The sequence below is a fragment of the Sorex fumeus genome, unplaced genomic scaffold, assembly GCF_029834395.1.
Source record: "Sorex fumeus unplaced genomic scaffold, SorFum_2.1 ptg000191l, whole genome shotgun sequence".
Taxonomy (NCBI): domain Eukaryota; kingdom Metazoa; phylum Chordata; class Mammalia; order Eulipotyphla; family Soricidae; genus Sorex; species Sorex fumeus.
The window spans coordinates 3,583,012-3,606,653 of NW_026606248.1; the positions used below are offsets into that span (position 1 = coordinate 3,583,012).

The following is a 23,642-nucleotide window of genomic DNA, read 5'->3' on the forward strand; positions in this document are numbered from 1 at the left end:
GAGGGTTGCAGCAAAAGAGCTAGCCATTTTTCAAAATAACTTAAAAAATCTTCAGAGTGTTTAAATATCCTAAATAATCCACTTTTCTTCTTCTCTCATGTTAAAAAAAAAATGGCTTGAACTTTGAGTTAGGGCCAAGTTTTAAACTCTAAAGTTCCCCTCCCTTCTCAGTCCCTCTTTCTCTTCGTAACTTTTTTATTCTTTCAATGTGAGGAATTGAACCTTTCTAAAATTGTAATCTTGATCAACACCTACTTTGCCTGTTGGATTAACCACTTTGTCATCGTTCACCAGATTCCAAAACCACTGTCTTTTAGGACAAGAGAACTATTGATTCCTACAGTCAACCTGGCTTCTCTTTGATTTTATCATTTGTTTCAGAGATTATAGATTGAATTCCAAGGCTCTGGGCCTGTCAACTTTTCAAGAAAAACCAAAAATGAACAACAGCAACAAAAAACAACCCCCCCAACCTCTGCCCTCCCTCCCCCCAAAAACAAAAACCTTTCCCTTCCTTAGGTTCAGAGAGAATTTTAAGCTGGAAAATAAAATTTATTATTAGATAAGAAAAATCTAGGGGGCCGAAGTGATAGTACAGCAGGTAGGGCGGTTGCCTTGCACGTGACCGACCTGGGTTCGATTCCCAGCATTCCATATGGTCCCCTGAGCACCGCTAGGAGTAATTCCTGAGTGCAGAGCCAGGAGTAACCCCTGCGCATCGCCAGGTGTGACCCAAAAAGCAAAATAATAATAATAATAATAATCTGAATAATTTTATCACTACTCACATTTATAATGTCCTAGGTTATGGTTGGTTGTTTTAGTAAGGATATTTGTTATTTTTTAAATTATTTATTTATTTTTTTGTTTTGCTTTTTGGATCACATCTGGTGATGCTCAGGGGTTACTCGTGGCTCTGCACTCAGGAACAACTCCTGGCAGTGCTCTCGGGACCATATGGGAGGCCGGGACTCGAACCCGGGTTGGCTGCGTGCAAGGCAAACGTCCCACCTGCTGTGCTATCGCTCCAGCCCCCAGGATCTTTGTTATTTACTTGAAAACCCCAACCAAATCACTTGGAAATCTGAGAAAAAAGCATAATCTTTTCAGAAATCCATATTGAACTAACTGCTTCTGTAAACCTACCTGCTTTAAAAACTTGAATTACACACCCTTGATTTTTGCACTGGGAAAGTTAGAGAGCTCTTCAGACTAGGTTCAACAGGTAGGAGTGAGAAAGAAAGCATGCAGGCTAAGTTCCATGCAGACAAATTCCATGTTTTTTAACATTGAACATTTTCAAGTACTAATTCTGCAGAATCTGGAGGTGATTTTTCGGAATTGTTTGAGTCTGTTTTCATGGTTTACAAGCTAATATATCTTACACACCAAGAAAAACTCCTTCTCTATCACTATTACTGTGTTTTACATAATGCAGGACGGGGTGGGGGGTATCATAATATTTAACAAAAGAAAGAAAGGCACATATTATTGATAAAATCAGCATCCCCTCCACACAGTTACAAGACCCTGACAGGCTACTGGAAAAAGCAGCGACATTAACCAAGACCCACAACTCATTTTTCTTTAGAATCTTAAAGGATGAAACACAAAATAATGAAAAAACAATATTTAAACTTTTTTCAGACACCAAAATAAGGCCTCAAAATTTTAATCTTTAACTGATTTTTTAAAGCTTCACGCTTATCTCTAATGTACAGATATTACTTTAATATGTTTCATTGATGCAGGAGTGAATTTATACTTGTAATGCATTTGCATTTTGTGTGTGCTGTAAAACCCCTGTAGTGACACACAGGAGAATACTAAGCAAACTAATCTCAGAAAAAGCTGCAGTTTAGAAAATTAATTTGTAAAGATGAAAAGTATTTGCTTAAGATACCTGAATTGTCCATCTCCAAATCATTCGTTTCTTTTAGAACAGTGATTTGTGTTTAGTTCCGAATAGTGTTCTCTAAACAAAATTCCCTCCAGCTAATTAAATACACACTCAGTGCGGCTTCCCTTTAACCCTCCCTGAGTCTCTCCGCCCCTCCCCCTGCCCTGCTCCCGCAATGGTATGATCTGCATTTGATCTTAAGCTGGAGGTGCCAAGCCGTGACTGCCAACTCCACAGCCATTTGCTGCAACCTAGGGCTGCCTGTGTTCAGTGATGCTTTCCTTTTCCACCAACAGGGCCAAATTGAAGTGGACAGTGAAACCATCTTCAAGTTAGCAGCGCTCATTTTGCAGGTAAGACTAGACCAACTGCCTCTAGCCAGCTTCTTTCTGTTTCTAGGTTTTGTGAACCGCCTTTAACTCTGAAATTTTCGCATGGGTCAGTGACTGATGGAGTTTTCAGCCAACTCATGGCTTGCCAGCTGAAAAATTGAAGCCCTCATTTTCTACTTTAGGATATTTTAATGAACTCGCGAGTGATACTGTTTGTCTAGGAGGAAAATGAAATTTAGACTGTTTGGACGGAAGAGTTAAAAACATATTCCTGGAAGTCAGCTCTGGGATACTTGAATTTGGGAGACAGCAGATGTTCCAACAGCTGTAATTTTCATTTAAATTTAGTAACTTTTGTATACATTTTCTTGAGGTTTGGTTAGAGAATCCTCTCGTTCTTAAAGATCTGAGGAACTGAAAAACAAAGTGGTTTCCAGGCAGGTTTAAAAAGAGAAAACAAATGGCGTGTATTGATTTACTTGAATCATAGTTTACAAAGCTTCTCTCTAAACTAAAAAGTGTGGTGCTTGATTGGACAAGAATTTATGATGTGGCCCAAGAAATAATAAGAATAAATAATCATTGTGCTGCTAAAGATATATGTGTTTCTTTCTTCAAAAGTGAAAAATATTTCATGGATACCAATGCTTTCTTATCAGTGCCAGTCTTCTGGTTTCTTGTGTGTACATTCTTCAAAATGAACTCAGGCACTCTACAAAGGGGAAATAATCATTTTTTAAATGATGTATTTCGCTTCATTAATATATACACATATTGATTACTGTTTTTTTAATTGCAGGAAGCCAAAGGGGATTATACCAGGTAACGACTCCTTTTCTGTTATTACTATGCAAAATAATTCTAGCTGAATCGTTTTGTGCTGTTATTTTAAATAACAATGGAGGCAAAACCAAAAGAAAGTAGCTCCCGAAGCAGGAGCCTGAGATTTCTTCCCTCTTCAAATAGAGAGCTATTCTTTTTTGTGAATGAAGCTTTCTTACAATTTATCAAGCCAGAGTGACAGTGAATTGTAATTAGAAGCCCTTCCAGAACTTCTATTTTGTATCAGCTGTTAGCAGTATGAAGAAATCTATAAAAAGCTTGGGTAACCTGTGCTGAGTTTTTAAAAGTCTAATAACTGTGCTTGAAGAATTATTGCTTAATACAAAAAGATTAAGTCCATCAGCTGCTTCCTTAAGGGATTAATAGGGCTATTTTTTTGCAGCTGCCCTGAAGGGGCCTCACCCTCCATACACTTGACCTAACAGTTGTATTGTCGCCATCCAGATACTGCTTCTAATTGCCTTGCTGGCCACATCTTCAGAGGAGTGTTTCTGTTTGATTTCTCCCTCTACCTGCTCCATTCTATCCTTTTTATGCAGTAGTTGGAGAAGTACAAACTGTTAACGGTGGAGGCAAACTCTCTGGGTAGAAGCAGATCCCAGCCCAGTGAACCATTGAAACCCTTGCCCCTACTATGTTAATGTTCCACTTCAGGTAAGATTTCTCCATAGATTATTTACAGATAAACTAATCCTCGGTCCTGGCCATGCCTCTAAGTAGTGTTTGGGCTTGAAAACTTAGCGCCAATGAAGGATGGCTGACTTGGGAAACAGACCATTCACCTCATTTGCTCATTCTGTTTGGCAGGAAGATAAGAAGTTCATTAAACCCACTGTAATGTGTTCACCAGTCTCTCTTATTCCCTTCATTATTGTTTTTCTTAACATATTTTTAATGTTTCTTTTCCTTGGCAAGCACAGTACTACTGAGCTACATCCCCAGCACTGTATATAGATTTTTTAATTTTGGGGCCACACACAGCAGTGCTCAGCAGGGCTTACTCCTGGCTTTGTGCTCAGACATAATTCCTGGCAATGCTCGGGGGACCCTAGGCGGTGCCAGGAATGAAGCCCAGGTGGGCTGTATGTTAAATAGCACCTTTACTGCTGTACTGTCTTTCCAGTCTAACCCCCAGTCCTATTTTAATATTATTTAAGGTAACACGCTTTGACGAAATCAAACAAAACGCTGGGGCAGGAGAAAGATTATGAAATCAAATTTTTTATTTTGAAGGGTCGGGGCCTCAACTGATAGTGCTCCTGGGCTACACGTGGCTCTGTGCTCTGGAGTCCCTCCTGCTACTGCTCAGGGGCTGGAGCGATAGCACAGCGGGTAGGGCGTTCGCCTTACACGCGGCCAACATGGCCGACCCGAGTTCGATTCCTCCGCCCCTCTCGGAGAGCCCGGCAAGCTACCGAGAGTATTCGATATGCCAGACACAGTAACAACAAAGTCTCCAATGGAGACGTTACTGGGCCCGCTCGAGCAAATCTACGATCAACGATCAACGGGAGGGCCTTTACCTTTACTGCTCAGGGGACCATTCCTAGTGTCAGGGATTGAACAGCAAGTTCTTTAACCCTCTGTACTCTCTCTAAAGCCTCTGTTTTTGTTGTTTGTTTTAATGAAAAGGCATTGTTGGGGGTATAAAAGGCAATAGGTTAGTATCTAGATGTTAACCACCTCCCCGCCACCCCCAGGGCTGCTGTCTTTCCTGAAGGAGCCTTTTCCTAGGAAGATCAGATATTCCAGGAATGCCATCTTGCCTGGGGGAGGGGGAGAGGCTAAAGTTGATTTATACTCAAGGGCTTCGGGGCCCACTGCACACTCACAGCCTCTGAACTCCTCACCCTACCTCCTCTGCTTTCCCCCATCCAGAGTGTGGAATCAATCCTCTGAGTCTCATTTCCCCATCAGGACAAAGGCACTAACTCCGCAGGGCTGGTGAGAGAGTAAATAGATGTAAACATTGCCTAGGGCAGTATCTGGCATTTAGCAAGCTCTCCCAGCATTCTAGCTATTATTATTAATTATCATAGTGTCATTATGACCCTCATCTTCATTATCATCATCCAAGGTCTCTTTTGCAAAGACTTCAAGATTGGCAGGTTTGGCTTGACGTAAACCATTCCTTTTCCTTAACTTTTCCTGAACGTTCCTTAATTTCCAAGGTTTCCTGCGTGATTGGTAGGCTGAAGGAATGGAGGGCACAGCTGAATGCCTGTTGCATGCTGTGAAGTAGTAGAATGAGCTTGACGCAGGAATCTCAAACTAGCAACATAATAGTGACTGGAGATATAGTACAGTAAGGCACTTGCCATGCATGTGGCCAACGTGTGTTTTATCCCAGAAACCAATGTTCACGTCCCCTGAGCATTGCCAGGAGCAAACCCCAAGCACAGAGCTGAGTGAGGCCCCACAACTCAAACCCACCCCTCCAAAACAAAAACAAAAAAGCCAAAAAAGTTAGCAATAGAACCCTGAGTGAGTCCTTCTGGAACTTGGTTTTCTCATCTGTAAAGTGAAATTATTAGAAATAGCAACTTCACAGGGGAGTTTTAAGGAAAAGAGTGATGAAGAGGGACATTTCTTTATGCAAATCAGTTGCTGTGCTCAGGGTTGACTCTTGCCTCAGTGCGCAGGGATCATTCCCAGTGAGGCTCCATGGGGGTTGAAGTCAGGTTGGTAGCATGCAAGGCAAGCACCTTTAGCACTGGTACCCCCTTGAGCAAATCTATGAACAACGGGGAGGACAGTGCTACAGTGCTAAAGTTTTTTGTTTTGGGGCCAAACCCAGTGGTGCTTGGGACTTCTGCCTTTGCACTCAGGAATTACAGCTGGCGGGCTTGGGGGATCAGATTGGGTGCTGGGAATTCAAACCTGGGTTGGCCACTTCCCAAGCAGACATCCTACCTGCAGCACTCTTAACTCCTGTCCTCAGTTCTGTTCTGACCTCCCCACTGCTCACTTTCAACTCCGCAGCACACCCGCCCAATTTCTCTGGTCTTCCTGCTGTTGAATGGCATCATGATTTCTGTCTTGAGTCGTCTCTAGGAAGTTCTCCTTTACTCTCTCACCATTTTTCCATCTGTTTCTCCATAATTTCTTTTTGTTAGCACCTTGGCTTCCTCCATTCACACTCAATCTGAGTGTAAAGTGTGTGTGTGTGTGTGTGTGTGTGTGTTATTTGAGTTATATTTCTTAAAATGTCTGTGCCTGCTTCCAGTCAATTCCGACCACAATTTTTACAGTCCTTTAACAAGTTAGTATATGGGGAAGGTAGATTCAAAGAAACTATTTCACTGCCTGCGGAGACCCCAAATTCAATACCTGGCACCACAGCGTAGGACCACCGAAGCATCACTAGGAGTGACCCCTGAGCACAGAGCCAGAAATAGACCCTTAGTACTGCCAGGTGTTCCTTCCCCACACACAAAACAAAACAAATCAAAATAAAAATAAAACAAAACAAAACAAAAAAACCAACATCAGCAACAACCAGAGAGATCTGTTTCCCAGCCAATTACCAGATCTATTCTGAATTCATTGCACACTACCACCTGCAGGAAGATAGCCTCAGGTTTCCTCCCAAGATGTAGATTCAATCATTATTGTTGACTTCCTCCAAAAAATGTTAGTTTCTCATTCCACCTCCCAACACTAACTTGGTATTAAAGGCTCTGTTTAATCAGTATAATGCTTTTTTTTTAAATCAGTATTTATCAGTATTTTTATCAGTATTTTATTATTATTTTATAATAAAGTATATTATGCGATAGGGTGTTTACCTTACATGCGGTCAGCCAGGCCGACCCGAGTTCGATTCCTCCGCTCCTCTCAGAGAGCCCGGCAAGCTACCAAGAGTGTTTCACCTGCATGGCAAAGCCTGGCAAGCTACCTGTAACGTATTCGATATGCCAAACACAGTAACAAGTCTCACAATGGAGACGTTACTGGGCCCCCTTTAGCAAATCGATGAACAATGGGAGGACAGTGCTATATTATTTATCAGTACTTTATTATCAGTGTTTTTTCTCTCCTGTTCTACTATTCATGCTCCTTCATATCTGTTCATACTTCCCCTCTCTTTCCTCCACGTCACCTCTTCTATTTTACCTTCATCACATTTTTTTCAAATTCTTCTTCCTGAAAGAACATAGAAAGCAACAATCATCCCTGTCTTATTTGCTTCCTGCTATGTTTCCTTCAGAGTATTTTAAGTTAACATTATCTCAACCAGGAGGAAACCTTGCTTTCTGGAAGTTAATTAAAGTAGTGGAGTGGGGACTTCTATTTTCTTTAAATAGTTGGCAGTTTGGATTTCTAACTTAGCCGTTAAGCTGCAAAGATAACAAGCTGCTTGGGTAACACAACACAGACAGATGCAGCCAGAGAGTTTGTGAAAGTGGAGCATGCATTTTTTATCACAATGAATTTCTAAAAGTGAAATGTTGGTAGTTGTTTTGTTTTTGAAATCCCCAAAGGCAGAAATTTACCAAGTAACTATGCAATTGAGAAGATTTTGCTTGTAAGAAAAAGTGAATGATGACAATTGACAATTTGGTGCTGGGTGCAGAATGAGACATATATTGTCCCTCAGCTCAAATGGACGGGACCATTCACAGTTCACAGATGGCCTACAAAGCACAGCTGTTTCCCATGGGAACGGAACCTCTCTGGATGTCCTGAGAGCAGTTAATGACGGAGGAGAAAACATCAAAGACTTTCAAGAGCTTCTCCTCCTCATTCTTCAACCTCGCCAGCCCCTCAAGCCCTAAAACAAAAGTCTATTTTCAGGCCCTTTAGATCAGATACAGTAATAAAAATAGTAATTCCCATGAACCTGGTGCTGTGCTGAGTACTACTCACATCAGTCGGCAGGTCACAATGAATAAGAAAGCGCTGGGATTTTACTGCTTGGTGTGTAGCCGTAGGGAATTTATGTGGCATTGTAATTGTTACTGTTAGTAATATGTTTATCCCTCATATAAACCTGATGACTGTAGGGACCATTGGTGTCCATCCTCATTTCACAGATGGGGAAACTGAGCTCTGGAGTGATTAGCTCACAGACTAGGATTCACATGACTAGAGGGCAGCAAAATGGGGGCATTCCTGCTCCTTATGCTATCAGGAGTCTTTTTTTTTTTTTTTTTGTATTCCGACACAAGCTTACGCGACTCATTCAGTTACCTTCCATGCTGGCAGATTAGAAGGCTGACTTAACAGAAACTGAGTATTCTGTCTTATTTTAGGCCATGCTTAAATGAATCAGCAAATGCTTTTGTGAAAAACTGTAGAAAGCAACTTGTCTATCCCGATAAACAGTGAATTAAAGAAAACTCTGTTTTAAGACTTGACTTAAAGAAACAGACATGTACTTTTGGTACATCCTTTTGGAGCATTAATGTTGTTTTGTGTTTTGTTGTTGGTTTTGGGGTCACCGCCCAGCCATGCTGGGAGCTGTTCTGGGCAGGGCTTCGGGGACTGTATCACTCTGGGCACTGAGTCTCTTGCATGTGGTACATGTGCTCTGTCCATTGATCTCTCAACCAATATTGTTTTGTTTTGTTTATTTTGGGGGAGGAGTTTGTTTGTTTGTTTGGAAGCCACAACCAGCAGTGCTCAGGGGTTGTTCCGGGTTTTGTGCTCAGAGAACCACTCTTGGTGGGGCATGGGGGCCATATGTGGTGCCGGGGATTGAACCCTGGCTAGTTATGTACATGGCAAACGCCCTATCCTCTGTACTACTGCTCCAGCCCAATATTGTATTTTTTAATGATTTATCAACTCTTCTATATGTGAGACTGTTTGACATGCTTTGCAAGCATTGATTAATCCATTGTCATCTCTACCCTATGAGATTGTTATGATAAACCCAAGTTACAAGTTAGATTCAGACATGTCGTTTGGCTGTACATGACCACCTTATCATGGTTTAATGTTTCCCATTGACAAGGCAAGATGTTAAGAGTCATATTTAATTTTTTTAAGTAATAATAAATATGGAATGAATAAGTGTGGATAAACCTGGTTAAAAGTTAAACAAAGGTCATGCTTTCAGTGTGCTCATGTATGGGGCAAATCTTCCAGAAAAGACTCATAAACAGTTTTTCTCACACTCATTTGACCCTGATGTATGAGCATCTTGTCAAAATAGTGTTTTGTGGCTTCCACATTGTAAAGTTGGGCTCATTTGTTTTCTGAAAGCCCAATATTAAAATGTCCTTAACAGGGAAGCATTACAGAAGTTTGTTATTTCTACTCCCTGACAATTCATTAGTGTCCTTGGTTTCAATTCCATTCATTCTTTTTCAGTGTTTGTTTGTTGGGGGCTGTACCCAACAGTGCTCAGGCCTTACTCCTGGTTGTGCATTCAGGGATCACTCCTGGTGGGGCTTGGGGGCTATATGGCGGGCTGGGGAACCAGGTCAACCATGCACAATACAGCACCCCCACTGGCTGTATTATCTCTCTGGCCCTAGTTTTGTTAAGTCTTTTTTTTTAATTGCTTTTTTTTGGGTCACACCCGGCAATGCACAGTGGTTACTCCCACCTTTGCACTCAGGAATTACTCCTGGCAGTGCTCAGGGGACCATACGGGATGCTGGGAATCGAACCCAGGTCTGCCACGTGCAAGGCAAACACGCTACCCGCTGTGCTATCGCCACCCCTCCACCTGCTCTACCCCTATTAACTCTTAAGCAGAGTAAACATTAAGTTCAAAACCTGCTTTTTTTCTGAAGAGCCTGAATTTAGAAAGAGTCAGCTCTCTCATTTAATGGATACTTTTCATCTGGTCTAAGTGAAAAATGTTAGAGATACCCAACAGCACACATTTGAACCTTCAAATGATCTGAGGAATGACATACCCAAGAGAGTTGAGGTAGACAAGACCACACTTAAAGTCCACAGGTCTCCCCACTCATACTTACTATTTTAGCCTACAAAGAAGAGGCCTCCAGGATCCCTGCCATCTCTGAGAGAAGCCAGCAGGCTGTGGACTCTACCATGGGAAGCGCTGTTATCAGTGGCATAGCCCTGAGTCTAATATTAGTCACTTGAAGTGATAGTGTACTAGTGAGAAAACAGGAAATGAGCCCTGACCATCAGTGCCCTTGGAATACCTTGCCTTTTTGTCATTGCTCAATCCCTTTGTTCTTGGAGATTAAACTCCTACGGTGTGTGTGGCACCAAACCAACCAAAGATAGATGTAAACTGGGCTTCCCAGCTTCCTATTATTGCTGAGCCATAGTCATTCTACATTTTTCATAGGAGGCTCTGAGGAATTGGGCTGTGGATTCAGACAGGCGAGCGTGCGTTTGAAATAAGCACTAGCCGTTGTGCTGCTGGTGAGACCTTGAGCCAAGTTCAAACCCTCTGAACCAAAGGTCCCTTATCTTTAAGAGATTTCTTCCGGGGATCAAATAAGATAAGGCACTTGGAGAATCCATACTTGGGAGTTTGCTTCCACCTTCTACTCAATTCTGTTACTGCAAGATATGTTTCTGCTTGTGTTCAGCTCAGTGGTATTAAGTATAAGCCCACTGTTGTACAATCATTACAAAATATTTTATTTTATGAAACTGCACTATTAAAGAATAATACATGCCCACTGCTGATCCTTGGCATCCACCATTCTATTTTCTGTGTTATGAATTTGCCTGTTTTGGGCAAATTCTCGTGTAAGTGAAATAATACAATAATTGGGGTGTGTATTGGTGTGTGTGTGTGTATGTGTGTTTGAGAGAGAAAGAGAGAGAGAGAGAGAGAGAGAGAGAGAGAGAGAGAGAAAGACTAGTTTTACAGAAGTTGTATCCAGGTTGTACCATGTGTCAAAATGGTACATTATAAGACTGACTACTATTTTATTGTATGGATGGACCACATCTAGTTTATGCATTCATTCATCAGCGGAATGTTGAAATTCAGCCCAAGAGATAGATATTTTTTTCTTAAAAAGAGCCTGGAATGATAGTATGGTGGGTAGGGCACTTTTCTTGCAAGCAGTTGACCCAGGTTTGATCTCCAGCCCCACATGTGATCCCCCGAGCTTGCTAGGGGTGATCCTTGAGCACCACCAAGTCTGCCCCCTCCCCCCAAAAAAGATTCGTATTTGCCAGGTACTTAATTCTATTCTACCACCCAGTAGATAGTATTGAGAATATAGAAAATGAGATAGTTGGCAGACCCATGTTTAAAATCATTAAGTATCACCTATTAAAATTAGTACTTAAGGAGACCGGTACATACAAATGTTGCTGTAAGTAGGGCCAGGGAGATAATGCACCAGCTAGGGCTCTTGTCTTGCAAGTGGCTAACCCAGCTTCAGTCCATGGCACCCTATCTGTTCCACCGAGTCCTACCAAGACAGATCCCTGAGCACAGAGCCAAGAGTAAGCTATATACCACCAAGTGTGGCTCAAAAACAAACAAACAAAAAATTGCTGTAGGTGAACTTTTGTTGACACAAACATGATTACCAGGATCCAGTGTCTTGCATGTATCGAATCCCAGTTCAATCCTCAGTACTACATACCATCCCCAAGTACTTCCAAGAGTGGCCTCTTGCTCTGGGTACTCCAGGATCAGTGCTCAGAGACCACTTCTCGCATTGCTTATATAATATATAGTCAAAAGAATAAATGTATATGCGTATCCATTTTTTATTGACCTACTCAACATTTATTTCTCAAAATTTACTTCACCATTTCTCACTTGTCCTTTTCTAGTACCTTTTCTTTCTTTCTTTTTTTTTTATTAGTGAGACATCATGAGGTGCAGTTGTAGACTTACAAATTTTTGTGCTTGGGTTTCAATTATACAATGATCAAATACCCATCCCTCCACCAGTGCCCATTTCTCATCACCACGGATCCCAGTATCCCTCCCACCCCTCATCCCCCCATCCCACCCTGCCTCTGTGGAAGGGTATTCCCTTTTGTTCTCTCTCTCTTATTGGGAGTATACATATCCATTTTAAAAGCATTTTTGGTACTAATTAATGCCAGGGAATTAGTACCAAGGGCTGAGCACATGCTTGCACATGGAAACCCCAGATTTTACCCACAGCATACTGGATTCATCAGATGCCACCAGAGGTAGCCCCCAAGCATCACTGAGTGTGATCCACAAGCCAAAAAAATGAAAAATTAAAACAAGTGCATACAGCAATGTATTCAATCTTGTTACATACATACATGTATAAATACACATACGTGTGTACACACAACATATAAAACATCCAGTCTATAAATTAACTATGTAATGCAGGGATCACTATTTTTTGTTTCTATAGAGCCATTTATTCTCAGTAAATGTTTATTTTTTATGTACCGCCATTTAGGCAGTTACATGCATGAAGCACAATACTAACATTGTATGCATTATAAAATTTTTACAAAAGAATAACATTCCAGGGGGGGTCGGAGAGATAGTACAGCAGGTAAAGCACTTGATTATAATCTACCACCCACTAGATGGTGTTGAGAGCATAGGAATGTAAGATGGATAGCAGACCCTTATTCTAAATCATTAGATATTACCTATCAAAATTAGTACTTCAAGATAATAATTTTGATGGGTACAAAATTAGTACATTAGGAGGCTGGAGTGATAGTACAGTGGGTAGGGCATTTGCCTTGCACACAGCCAACCTGGGTTCGATTCCCAGCATTCCATATGGTCCCCCAAACACTGCCAGGAGTAATTTCTGAGAGCAGAGCCAGGAGTAACCCCTGAGCATCACTGGGTGTGGACTCCCCCCAAAAAAAGAGCAATAAATAAATAAAAAAGAATTAAACCCTTTTTTTTTTAAAAAAAAAAGCAGTACATTAAAAATATTGCTGTAAGTGGGAACAGGGAGATAACACAGCAGCTAGGACACTTGCCTTGCGTGTGGCTGACACAGGCTCTACCTCAGGAATAATTCCTGGTGGTGCTGGAATTAAATAGAATAACGTACACACTGTAGAGGATCTTCTCTGCACCCATCATGAAAACTGTAGTAGAGAGAATCCTGAAGTCAGGCAAAGCCAGATTCCACCTCTCCCTAGGGAGCATCTTAGTTAAATTACTGAACATCTCCAACCTCATTTTTCTCAGATGTGAATTAAGATAATTTTTCTTTTGGTGGGAAGGAGCACACCTGATGCTCAAGGGTTACTCCCTGGCTCTACACTCAGGAATAATTCCTGGTGGTGCTCAGACAACTATAAGGGTACTGGGGATCGAACCCAAGTTGGCCACTTGCAAGGCAAGCATCTTACCAGCTGTACTATCTCTCCAGCCCAAATGAAGATAATTATGAGTCCAGTCTGACAGAGTTCTCACACAGGCATGGATATAATGCCTGATATACCTTTTGCACACTGCCTGGTGAATGGTAGGGGCAGGAAAAAGCGTGCTGTTATTATTGTTCTCATGATGAATAGTCGTTTCAATACAGCAAGGAATGTTCCTTCTTTGTACCTCAGTGACTTTTCATTTATCAACGGTGAAATACAATGTTTTTGTCAGAATTTTTGTTTTGTTTTGGGACCACACCTGGCAGTGTTCAGGGCTTACTCCTGGATCTGTACTCCTGGCACCTTAAATTGAGTAGCTGTGGATAGAACCCAAGTTGGCTGCTTGCAAGGCAAGTGCCCTACCCATCATACTATCACTTCAGTCTTCCTGTCTGAATTAAAAAAAAAAATTGGGGGCAGTGCCATACCCAGCTGTGTTCAGAAATTACTCCTGGCTCTATGCTCAGGGGCCACTCCTGGTAGGGCTCAGAAAACCATATATGGTACTGGGGATTTATCCAACTTGGCCCCTTGCAAGGCACGCATCTTACCGACTGTGCTCCAGCCTGTCAGAGGTTTTTATTATTTTTTTTTATAAAGTTGTTCATAATAATTTATTACATTCAATATTCCAACATCAATCTCAACACCATTACACCTTCCTACCACCATTATTTCGAGTTTTTCTGTCACCACCCAAACCTGCCCCAGGGGCAGATTTTCAGTAATTTATTTTGTATTGCTTGTTATGAATAATCTGCTAAAAATGACCCAAAAACTTTTTTTTCCCCTTTATTTTATTTTATTTTTTTTTAAAGTTGTAGATTTACAATTTTTTGTGCTTTGGTTTCAATTATACAATGATCAGATACCCATCCCTCCACCAGTGCCCATTTTCCACCACCATGGATAATATCCCTCCCACCCCCATCCCCCCATCCCCCCTGTCTCTGTGGCAGGGCAATCCCCTGTGTTCTCTCTCTCCTTTTGGGTGTTGTGGTCTGCAAAAGAGGCATTGAGTGGCAAACATGTTCAGTCCATAGTCTACTTTCGACATGCATCTCCCCTCCTGGGAGGATCCTCCAAACATCCTTTATTTGGTGCTCCCTTCTCTATCTGAACAGCCCTTTCCTCTAGGATACCCGGCTGGCCTCTAAGTTATGGAGTAATCCTCCTGGTGCTGATCTCAGCTATTCTTGGGTATTAATCTCATACTTTGTTACTTTATATGCCCCAGATGAATGCAATCTTTCTATGTCTATCCCTCTCTTTCTGACTCATTTCGCTTAGCATGATACTTTCCATATTGTACCACTTGTATGTAAATTTCATGACTTCATCTTTTCTAAGAGCTACATAGTACTCCATTGTGTAGATGTACCAAAGTTTCTTTAACCAGTCATCTGTTCTTGGGCATTCAGGTTTCTTCCAGTTTCTGGCTATTGTAAAGAGTGCTGCAATGAACAAACAAGTGCAGATGTCACTTCGACTATACATTTTTGCCTCTCTGGGATATATTCCCAGGAGTGGTATTGCTGGGTCAAATGGGAGCTCAATTTCTAATTTTTTGAGAATCGTCCATACTGTTTTCCAGAAGGGCTGAACCAGTCGACATTCCCACCAACAGTGAAGGAGTGTCCCTTTCTCGCCACATCCACGCCAGCATCGGTTGCTTTTGTTCTTTTGAATGTGGGCCAGTCTCTGAGGTGTGAGATGGTATCTCATTGTGGTTTTGATCTGCATCTCCCTGATGATTAATGAACCCAAAAACTTTTCTTAGAGGAAAGTGTGTGAAGATTGTTGTAGCTCACCCCTGGAGACATTTAAGTCATTTGTATAAGATAGATTACTAACATGTTGTTATGGGTTGAGCCTTTGTACATGTATATGTATATATATATGTGTATATATATATATATATATATATATATATATATATATATCACTTGACCACTTGACTTCCCGTTAATCATCGTGGAATCCAGTCGGTAACAGCTCTAGTTCAGCGGTCGTCTTTAAATCTCATTACGTGACCAACCCATCTGATTTTTGACACCTTGGCAAATGAGACAGCATCCCTGATTCTTGATCGTCGACGGATGTGGGAACTCCGGATTCTTTCTCTCATTTGAGTGAAACATGATATTCCAAGCATAGCTCTTTCAATTCCTCTTTGGGAGACCCGAATAGTGTTCTCATCCTGTTTGCGTAGGGCCCAGGTCTCTGAGGCATATGTTAATGCAGAAAAAACAGTGGAATCAAAGAGATGTGCCCGGAGCCGGAGATTCTTCATCCTCTTAGCTATTTCTTTGACGCTCTTGAAGGCATTCCAAGCCGCTCTCTTCCTCCTGCGCAGCTCGCGTGCCAGGTCATTTCTCATGTTGACTTCTCGACCTAGGTACACATAGCTGTTGCATTCGGAGATGGTCGTTCCGTTGAGAGCGAATGGGGCGTCAGGAACGAGGCTGTTTCTCATAAACATTGTCTTCGTGAGATTCAGCTGTAGTCCGACCTTTCCACACTCACTGTCGAAGTCGGCCAGCATTTGTGCCGCTTGGCTGATGTTTGGTGTTATTAAAACAATGTCATCAGCAAAGTGGAGGTGGTGTAGTTGCTGACCAACTATCTTCACTCCCATTCCTTCTCATTCCAATATATATATATATATTGTCTGTCCTCCCGTTGTTCATCGATTTGCTCGAGCAGGCCAGTAACGTCTCCATTGTGAGACTTCTTGTTACTGTGTTTGGCATATTGAATACTCTCAGTAGTTTGCCAGGCTCTCTGAGAGGGCTGGAGAAATTGAGCCTGGCTTGACCAGGCTGGCTGCACGCAAGGCAGACGCCCTACCACTGTGCTATCGCTCCAGCCCTATATATATATATATATATATATATATATATATATATATTGAATTAAGATCAGTTGCCTTCTACTTTACACCCAATCAAATGTAGTCTGCTACTCTGGGTACATCAGTGGCATATAGTATGAGATGTCACATGACCGCAAATGCTGTGCTCCAGGAGTTCTAAACTCTTAGATAGGCTGATACAGCTGGAGTTAAATTTTTAACCGAATGGTGACTTTGGGGTTTGGAAGTATCAGCTGAGCTTGTTGCTCTCTTCCCAGATTTATTTGTGGACTCTGAATAACAGTCGTAATGAGTTTATATGGCGCCAGAGGCAGTTTGTGGGCATGACTGCCAGGCTACCAGAAGAACAGGGAGATGTTGGGGAAGGTCACCCATTCCCAACTCTTTGTGAGCCTGGAGATTTCAATCACAAATCCCGCATACCTGGGTTTTTCAGCAGATTCGTTATCCTACATGAGGCTCGTCCTGAGCATGTGGAGATTTGGCTGTGGTGATTGGGTTCTGGAGATTTCCAGCTGCCGGGGCTCTTTGGGGTGGGTGGTGGTCATACCCGCCACCACTTCGGGGTGCTCCAGAGCTGTTTCCATACATGAATTCTCATCTTGGAATGAACACTCTTTACCCCTTGGTGTTTTCTCAAAAGTGGACCCCAGAGATACTGAAAGATATCTCCTGGCTAGGTTGGTGGCCATATGGCCATATGCAGTGAGACTTTGGAGAACCACTGGCCACACATGTCGGACTATTCTGCACAGCTTGTTTGAAGCACCAATGCTTCTGCACTAGCTCAGATCCCGGTTTCATAATGGGTTCCTTTCCTGTCTGTCTTTATTTATTTTCGCCACACCCAGTAATCCTCAAGGTTTACTGGTTCTGCACTCAGGGATCAATCCTGGCAGTACTCAGGGGACCATACGGGGTGCCAGGGATTCAACCCCAGTTAGCCAGAGCAAGGCAAGTGCACTGCCTACCATACTATCTCCTTTTTCCTAAGGCCCTTCCTTTCCCAACTTAATTCCAAAGACTTATGTGGTCTGCAAGTCCCATCACCTTTGTAAATCTCAGTTTTTCATCTGTAAAAATGGGGTAAATATATATTAACTGTGAAAAAAGAATTGTGCAGGCTACATAAAGTAACCCATGCTTAGTTCTGAGTCCAGAATGCAAGTCTTCCAAATATAAGTTATTTTACTCTGCTTTTTGGAAAATAGATTTTTCATGTGTTTGAATCAGGGAAAGTACTTTTGTTTATTCTGGTCATTCTTAGCAGTTCACAAAGCTAACTACGATCTCATTTGGAATCCAGTAAGGAAGAAAGCTTCATCTCCACTTAAGGAAAACTAAGATTTACACACCAGTTACACACCAGATTTACATACAGAACTGGGCTGGGAGCCAAGGCCTTTGCTTTTCACAACTTAAGTATTTTGTATTTCAAAAATACTTTGCACATTACAACTTAAATACCTGAAAACAAGTAAACAACACTAAGTGGGGTGGGGTGGGGGAGGAGACTTTTCAAGTTCCATCTTAATATTGTAGCTTTAATGCCAGAGCCATGATACAATGAGTGGGTAGGGTTCTTGCCTTGCACACAGCTGACCTGGACAGCTGACCTGGGTCAATTCCCAGCATCCAATACAGTCCCCCGGACATTGCCAGAAGTGATTCCTGAGTGTAGGGCTAGGAGTAATCCCTGAGCACCACCAGTTGTGGACCCAAAAAACAAACAAAAAACCCAAAACAAACAAAGAAATAAATTAAAAACCCTTTGTAATAATAATAATAATAATAATAATAATATAGCTTTAGACTCTAAGTAGCTCCACAGTGAGAATCCATGCCAAAACTAAAGCTACTACTTGGGTACTACCATAAGACAGGCTCTTGGCTCTTCAGAAAGCAGCAAACTAAAGCTTCAGTGTGTTTGGGACTCAATCAGATAGAAAGTCTGTCTGTGATCATCCACTCCTCCGAGTGCAGAGACCATCCCGAGACAGGGCTGAGGGGCGCCACTGCAGGGCCTGACTTCCACAGTCCCTGTTGACTTGCATTTCAGTACTCTTTGGTTTGGTTTAAGTGACAAAGAGTGACAGCGAGGACCTATTCATGTAATCTAGTCACATGGCTAATGTGGTTAATCCAGTTTTGTGTGATCAGAGAAGGGCAAAACCGAGTGTAGCATATTTGCTGGAAGAAGGGACAACGCTCTGAAGCTTCAAGTTGACTGTTATTAACTTCACTTTTTTAATCAGAAGTGGCGTAGGAGAGGACTGTATTTCCTCACCCACATTTTTGGTATGAAAATACCGCATTAATTGTTTTTCTTAATCTTCTAAACTCATTACATGAGCCTTTTTTAAAAAAAAAATATAACAAAGTGGAGCCAGAGAGATAGTACAAGAATTAAGGTGCTTGCTTTGCAAGCAACACCCCAGATGGTTCCCTGGCAGGAGTAACTCCTAAGAACAGAGAACAAAGTCCTGAGCATTGCCACAAGATTGGCCACAGATTCACCAATGTTTTACCACCTTGATTTATTTTTGGTTTGGGGCTCATACTCTGCAAGGCACAGGAACTACTCCTGGCAAGTGACTCAGGGTTCACTCCCAGAGGTATTCTGGGGACCAGGTGGTGCCAGGGATCACTCCATGCATTCTCTGGACAAAGCATACACACTCACCCTTTGCACTATCTACCTGTCATTTTCAAATCTTTCCTTTTTCTGGATCTAGGGATTGAACCCAGCACCACACACAGACCAGGCAAGTACTCTGCCATGGAGTCACACCTTCGGTAGTCTTAACATTTTTAAGTTCATGGGTCATTAGTGTTACGTACAATTCACAACTGTGCAACCAGCCTCCAGGAATCTGAATCATAACAAAGCTGAATTTCTGCCATCTAAATCACTCTCCTCTCCCCATCACCCCCTGCTCCTGCCACCCCCTCTGCTGCTTTTTGTCCCTAGACATTTGTATTTTTAATATTTAGGGATTTCTATGTTTACCTGATTCTCAGCTTGAATCATTCTCATGATTGGTTCCATCTTTCTCCTTAAAGAGTTGAAAGTAACTGAGAGACAAGACTGGCATTCTCAGTGAGCTGGCTAAAGTTTAGAAAAATCTCTCAGCACATTTTCATTATAATTAGACATTCTTTAGACTTAAAAGAAATAATTTGAAGATTGTTCTTATCAAACAAACAGATGGACTGAGTAACGTATCCTCTGATAAGGGAAGTAATGGCCTTCCATTATGAGAGTACCCAGTGCTTTCCAGAACATGGGGTGCTTCCCTGTATCTTTGGTACCAAGAGAAAAGGGAGAAAGGTGATTTCCTGACATAGCCTTTCATGGATGGTTTGTGATGGTGGAAAAGCAAGTTCCAAGGCTGTGCTTCCACCATTACTAAAACCAGGCCTCGAAGTTCTTGCAAGTTGGGATTTTGGCACATTATTTTATAAGTTACTTTCCCGTGTGTTTTATTACCATAAATCTATAGGGTTACCAGGATAAGCCAATACAATTACAGAGTACTCATTTAAATTTGAATTTCAGATAAACAACAAATAATTTTTTTGAAGTCTAAGTATTGATTCTGGCAACTCTTACCTAAACTAGTTATTGGGAGTGTTGCGGGTAATTTGGGAAAATCTTAGGTTTAGTGTGCAATTCTAGTAGTCTACCTTAATTCAATAAATACATTTCTTCCTTTCTTTCCAAACAACTTGTAGTAGCCCCATTTTTCTATCTTTATTGTGGCAACATCTTTCACAAGTTTCTATAATATTGCTTTATATTTGCAATAATATTGTTTTCTGCTCTACCCCAACCGCTATGTCAGTGTCACTGACCCTCTGCCACTGTCCCCAACTCCCTTTGTCTCCCCCACATCCTCCCAATTCTCCCTGTGAGGCTCATTGAGTTTCATCTAAGATCACAAACTCCCATGAATATAGAGACCTGGGACTAAATCCACTTCTAATGTCTAATCTCAAACATTATTATTATTATTATTGTTATCATCATTATTATTATGGTTTGGGGGAGGGTCACACAGCAGTGCTCAGGCTTCTCCTGTCTATTCAGGGTTCACTCCTGGCAGGGTTCAGGGTACCATATGTGGTGCCAGCCCCTGGTCAGGCGCATGCAAGGCTAGCATCTTTACCTGCTCTATTGTCTCTTCAGCCCCAAATTTTATTATTTAATAATAGGGTTCAGGCTGGCCTGCTAGTCCCTTGAAAACTTTCTAAGCACACAGAAACTTTGCACTAGCCTACATCCAAATCCTGGCACGCCTCTAAACTCATTTCCATATTAGAACTTCCTTTCCATAAATTAGAAAAAGCTCCTGGGGACTGGAGTGGTAACACAGTGGGTAGGGCGTCTGCCTTGCACGTGGCCGACCAGGGTTCCATTCCCAGCATCCCATATGGTCCCCTGAGCACCGGCAGGAGTAATTCCTGAGTGCAGAGCCAGGAGTAACCCCTGCGCATCGCCGGGTGTGACCCAAAAGAAAAAAAAAAAGAAATAGCTCCTGTAGCTCCTGTGTCTTGGGTGTCTGTCAGAAGTAAATGAATTTCTCTATGTGAAAGCTGCTCTTGGCAGCCACAGGCCAGTCCCAGGATCAGCTTCCTGCCAGCCATAAGCCTTCCTTTCTCTGGCCTGTGCAGTTGTTGAGCAGGTGAGGGGGCTGGGGACCTGAAGAACCTCAAAATGCTTGTTCACACCTGAACCCTGGGAGGGGCGCTTCTCTTTGTCTTGATAAAGAGGGTGGCAGGGTGGTGCCTTGTTTCTCGGAAGCAGTGGCGGGTGCCAAAGAGGATACATCCTTTGCTTCCTCTGCAGGCCTGTCAGAATGACCTCTGCAATCCTTTTAGCTCTCTCTTCCATGCCATTGTAAGTAGATTTGTAATGAGATTTGGCTGGAGAGAAATGGGGTGGGGAAGACATTCCAAGAATGGAAAGACCTGTGACCTGGGGGATGGGGTAGGATCAGGGCCGCCTCCGCCTCCGCCTCTGGCTGGCCAGCCAGGTTTTTCCAGCCCATCCTCCTCCTCCACCTCCCTCTCTCCAATCTCCAATTCCCCCGTCCCACCATTACAGCCCCACCCCCAGTCCCTTCATTTATACTCCCCAGGCTTTAGTCCTCTAAAGCTAGTGCGGCCTGTTCCCCGGACACTGGTAAGTCTTCCAGCTTTGGCGGGCCTCAGTTTCCCCATCTGAACTCAGGAGTTGAACCCGATGAAATCAGCTTGCTTTTCCTGGCTGGAATTGGGTCAGGAGGGTGGAGAGACGGAGGGACCCTTCCTTTTATCAGTGAAGAAATGACCGCAGTCTATGAGCAGTTTTTGTAAGCTAATTATTTACTGTAATCAGTAGTGCAACTTGGCAGGAGTGGACTTGAACCTATGACTAGAGTGGAATGAGCCTATTCATGCGGCGAACAGAGCCTCTGAGTCACTGCTCAGGCCTGGGTCCCAGCAGGATCTTCTGGATAGGCATCTTGTGTGCTGCGGAGTCACCAACCTGCTAGGAAAGAAAGTGATAATGACATGTTGCCCACTTTCTTCATCTCATTGATAATCCCATGATAGGAATAACTTGCCCAGGATAAACATCTTACTGTGAGAGTTTTTTGAAGCAGTATAAAAGGTTGGGTGTCAGGAATCCTTATGTCATAAGTTTTTGTTGGGATGGTACAGCAATTTTAATTTTTTGCTTATTTTATTTTGTTTATTTATTTTTTGGTTTGGGGGCCATATCTGGTAATGATCAGGAGTTATGCCTGGCTCTGCACCCGGGAATTACTCCTGGTGGTGCTTAGGAAATCATATTGGGTGCCGGGGCTCGAACCCAGGTTGACTACATGCAAGGCAAGCACCTACCCACTATACTATTTCTTCAGCCCCAGAAGTACTATGTATATGTGTGTTTGTGTGTGTGTGTGTGTGTGTATGTGTGTGTGTATAAATGTATGTATATTTGTTTCTTTGTTTATCTTGCTTTGGGGCCATTCCCAGCAGTGCTCAGAGCTTAATCCTGGCTTTGAGCTAAGGGACCACTCCTGATGGGAATCAGGGGACCATTATGGTGCTGGGGATCAAACTCAGGTTACTTGTGTATAGGACTGGCATGTGCTAGGGTCTGTTTCAGTAGCACTGTATATATATTTTAAAAATTATGACTAAAGTTGTGGGTGCTTCCTTTCGTTTTGTTTTGGGGGGCCCTTATTGGTTTGTTTGATTTTTTGGGGGATCACACCCAAAGATGATAAGAGTTTACTGATGACTCTACACTCAGGAATTATTCATGTTGCTACTCAGGGGACCGTGTAGGACACAGGGGATGGAACTTGGGTTAACCGCGTGCAAGACAAACACCCTACCTATTGTACTGTCACTCTGGCGCCAGATGTTAGGGATTTTTTATTTGTTTATGGGCCACACCAGTGGTACTCAGGATTTACTTCTGGCGGAAGCTTGGGGGACCATATGGGATGCTGGGGATTGAACCTGGGTCAGCCATGTACAAAGCAAGCACCCTGCCCAAATTACAATTCCTCTGGCCCCTGTTACCTTTTTCATTAGAGGAGGAACACTGAGTGATAACCCAATTCACTCTGGTTACTCAGTTCTGGCTTAATCCCGTTTGGGCTAATCAATATGAAACTAATTTTTAAATGCTGCCTGTCCTCACCCAGGAAATAAACCTCTTAAGTAGTGAATTAAGCAGTGGCTGCCATAATTAGGAATTCTGCCGCTCCCAATGAAGCTGACAGAAAACTTCCCTTTCCGGCCCATGTGCTTCTTCCCTAGGACTCCCTATCTGGAGAATTCTGGGGCAGTGAGACAAAGCCATCACAGCGCTTCTTTGAAGCACAGCTGCTCCTTTCTGGCTTAAAATTTAAATTTTAATGTTTACATAATTTAGTTTTTCTTCAATCTCAGTTTTCACTTCTGTGAAAAGGAAATGCTGAAACTTCTAATCCTGCTGTAGAAAAGGGTTTGGTGCGCTCTCCTCCTGCCTAGCCAGTTGGAGCTGTTGTTGGGCGCATTCTGGGTGATGGGGAGTGGACCCAACTCTCATTTTACCACTGAATCACCTTCCTGGTCTGGAAGCATTTTTTTTGAGGGAGCAAATGATTCTGCTCACTTTGCCTCTATGCTGAGTCTAGACTCTTACAAAACTGACTTTTCTGTCCCCAGTCTCCTTGAGCTTCTTATTTTAAATTGTTGATGACTATCTCTTTCTTAGATTTCCTGGTATTTTATGACACCTTTATTCTGTTATCAGTTACAGTCTTTCTTTTTGCTTTTTGGATCACACCCAGCGATGCCCAGAGGTTACTCCTGGCTCTTCACTCAGGAATTACTCCTGGTGGTGCGGGGGGGGGGGGGGGGG

At 42.5% G+C, this 23,642-nt stretch overlaps 1 protein-coding gene across 2 annotated transcripts in view; it reads left to right on the forward strand.

Annotated features, from left to right (window-relative positions):
• Window positions 1–23,642, forward strand: part of FRMD4B (FERM domain containing 4B) — a 232,287-nt gene that overhangs the window by 140,456 nt on the left and 68,189 nt on the right. For both annotated transcript variants that reach the window (XM_056108020.1, XM_056108021.1), the window contains exons 6-7: window positions 2,197–2,253; window positions 3,032–3,054. In XM_056108020.1, coding sequence (XP_055963995.1) covers window positions 2,197–2,253; window positions 3,032–3,054 — 80 coding nt within the window. The remainder of the gene's footprint in view (window positions 1–2,196; window positions 2,254–3,031; window positions 3,055–23,642) is intronic.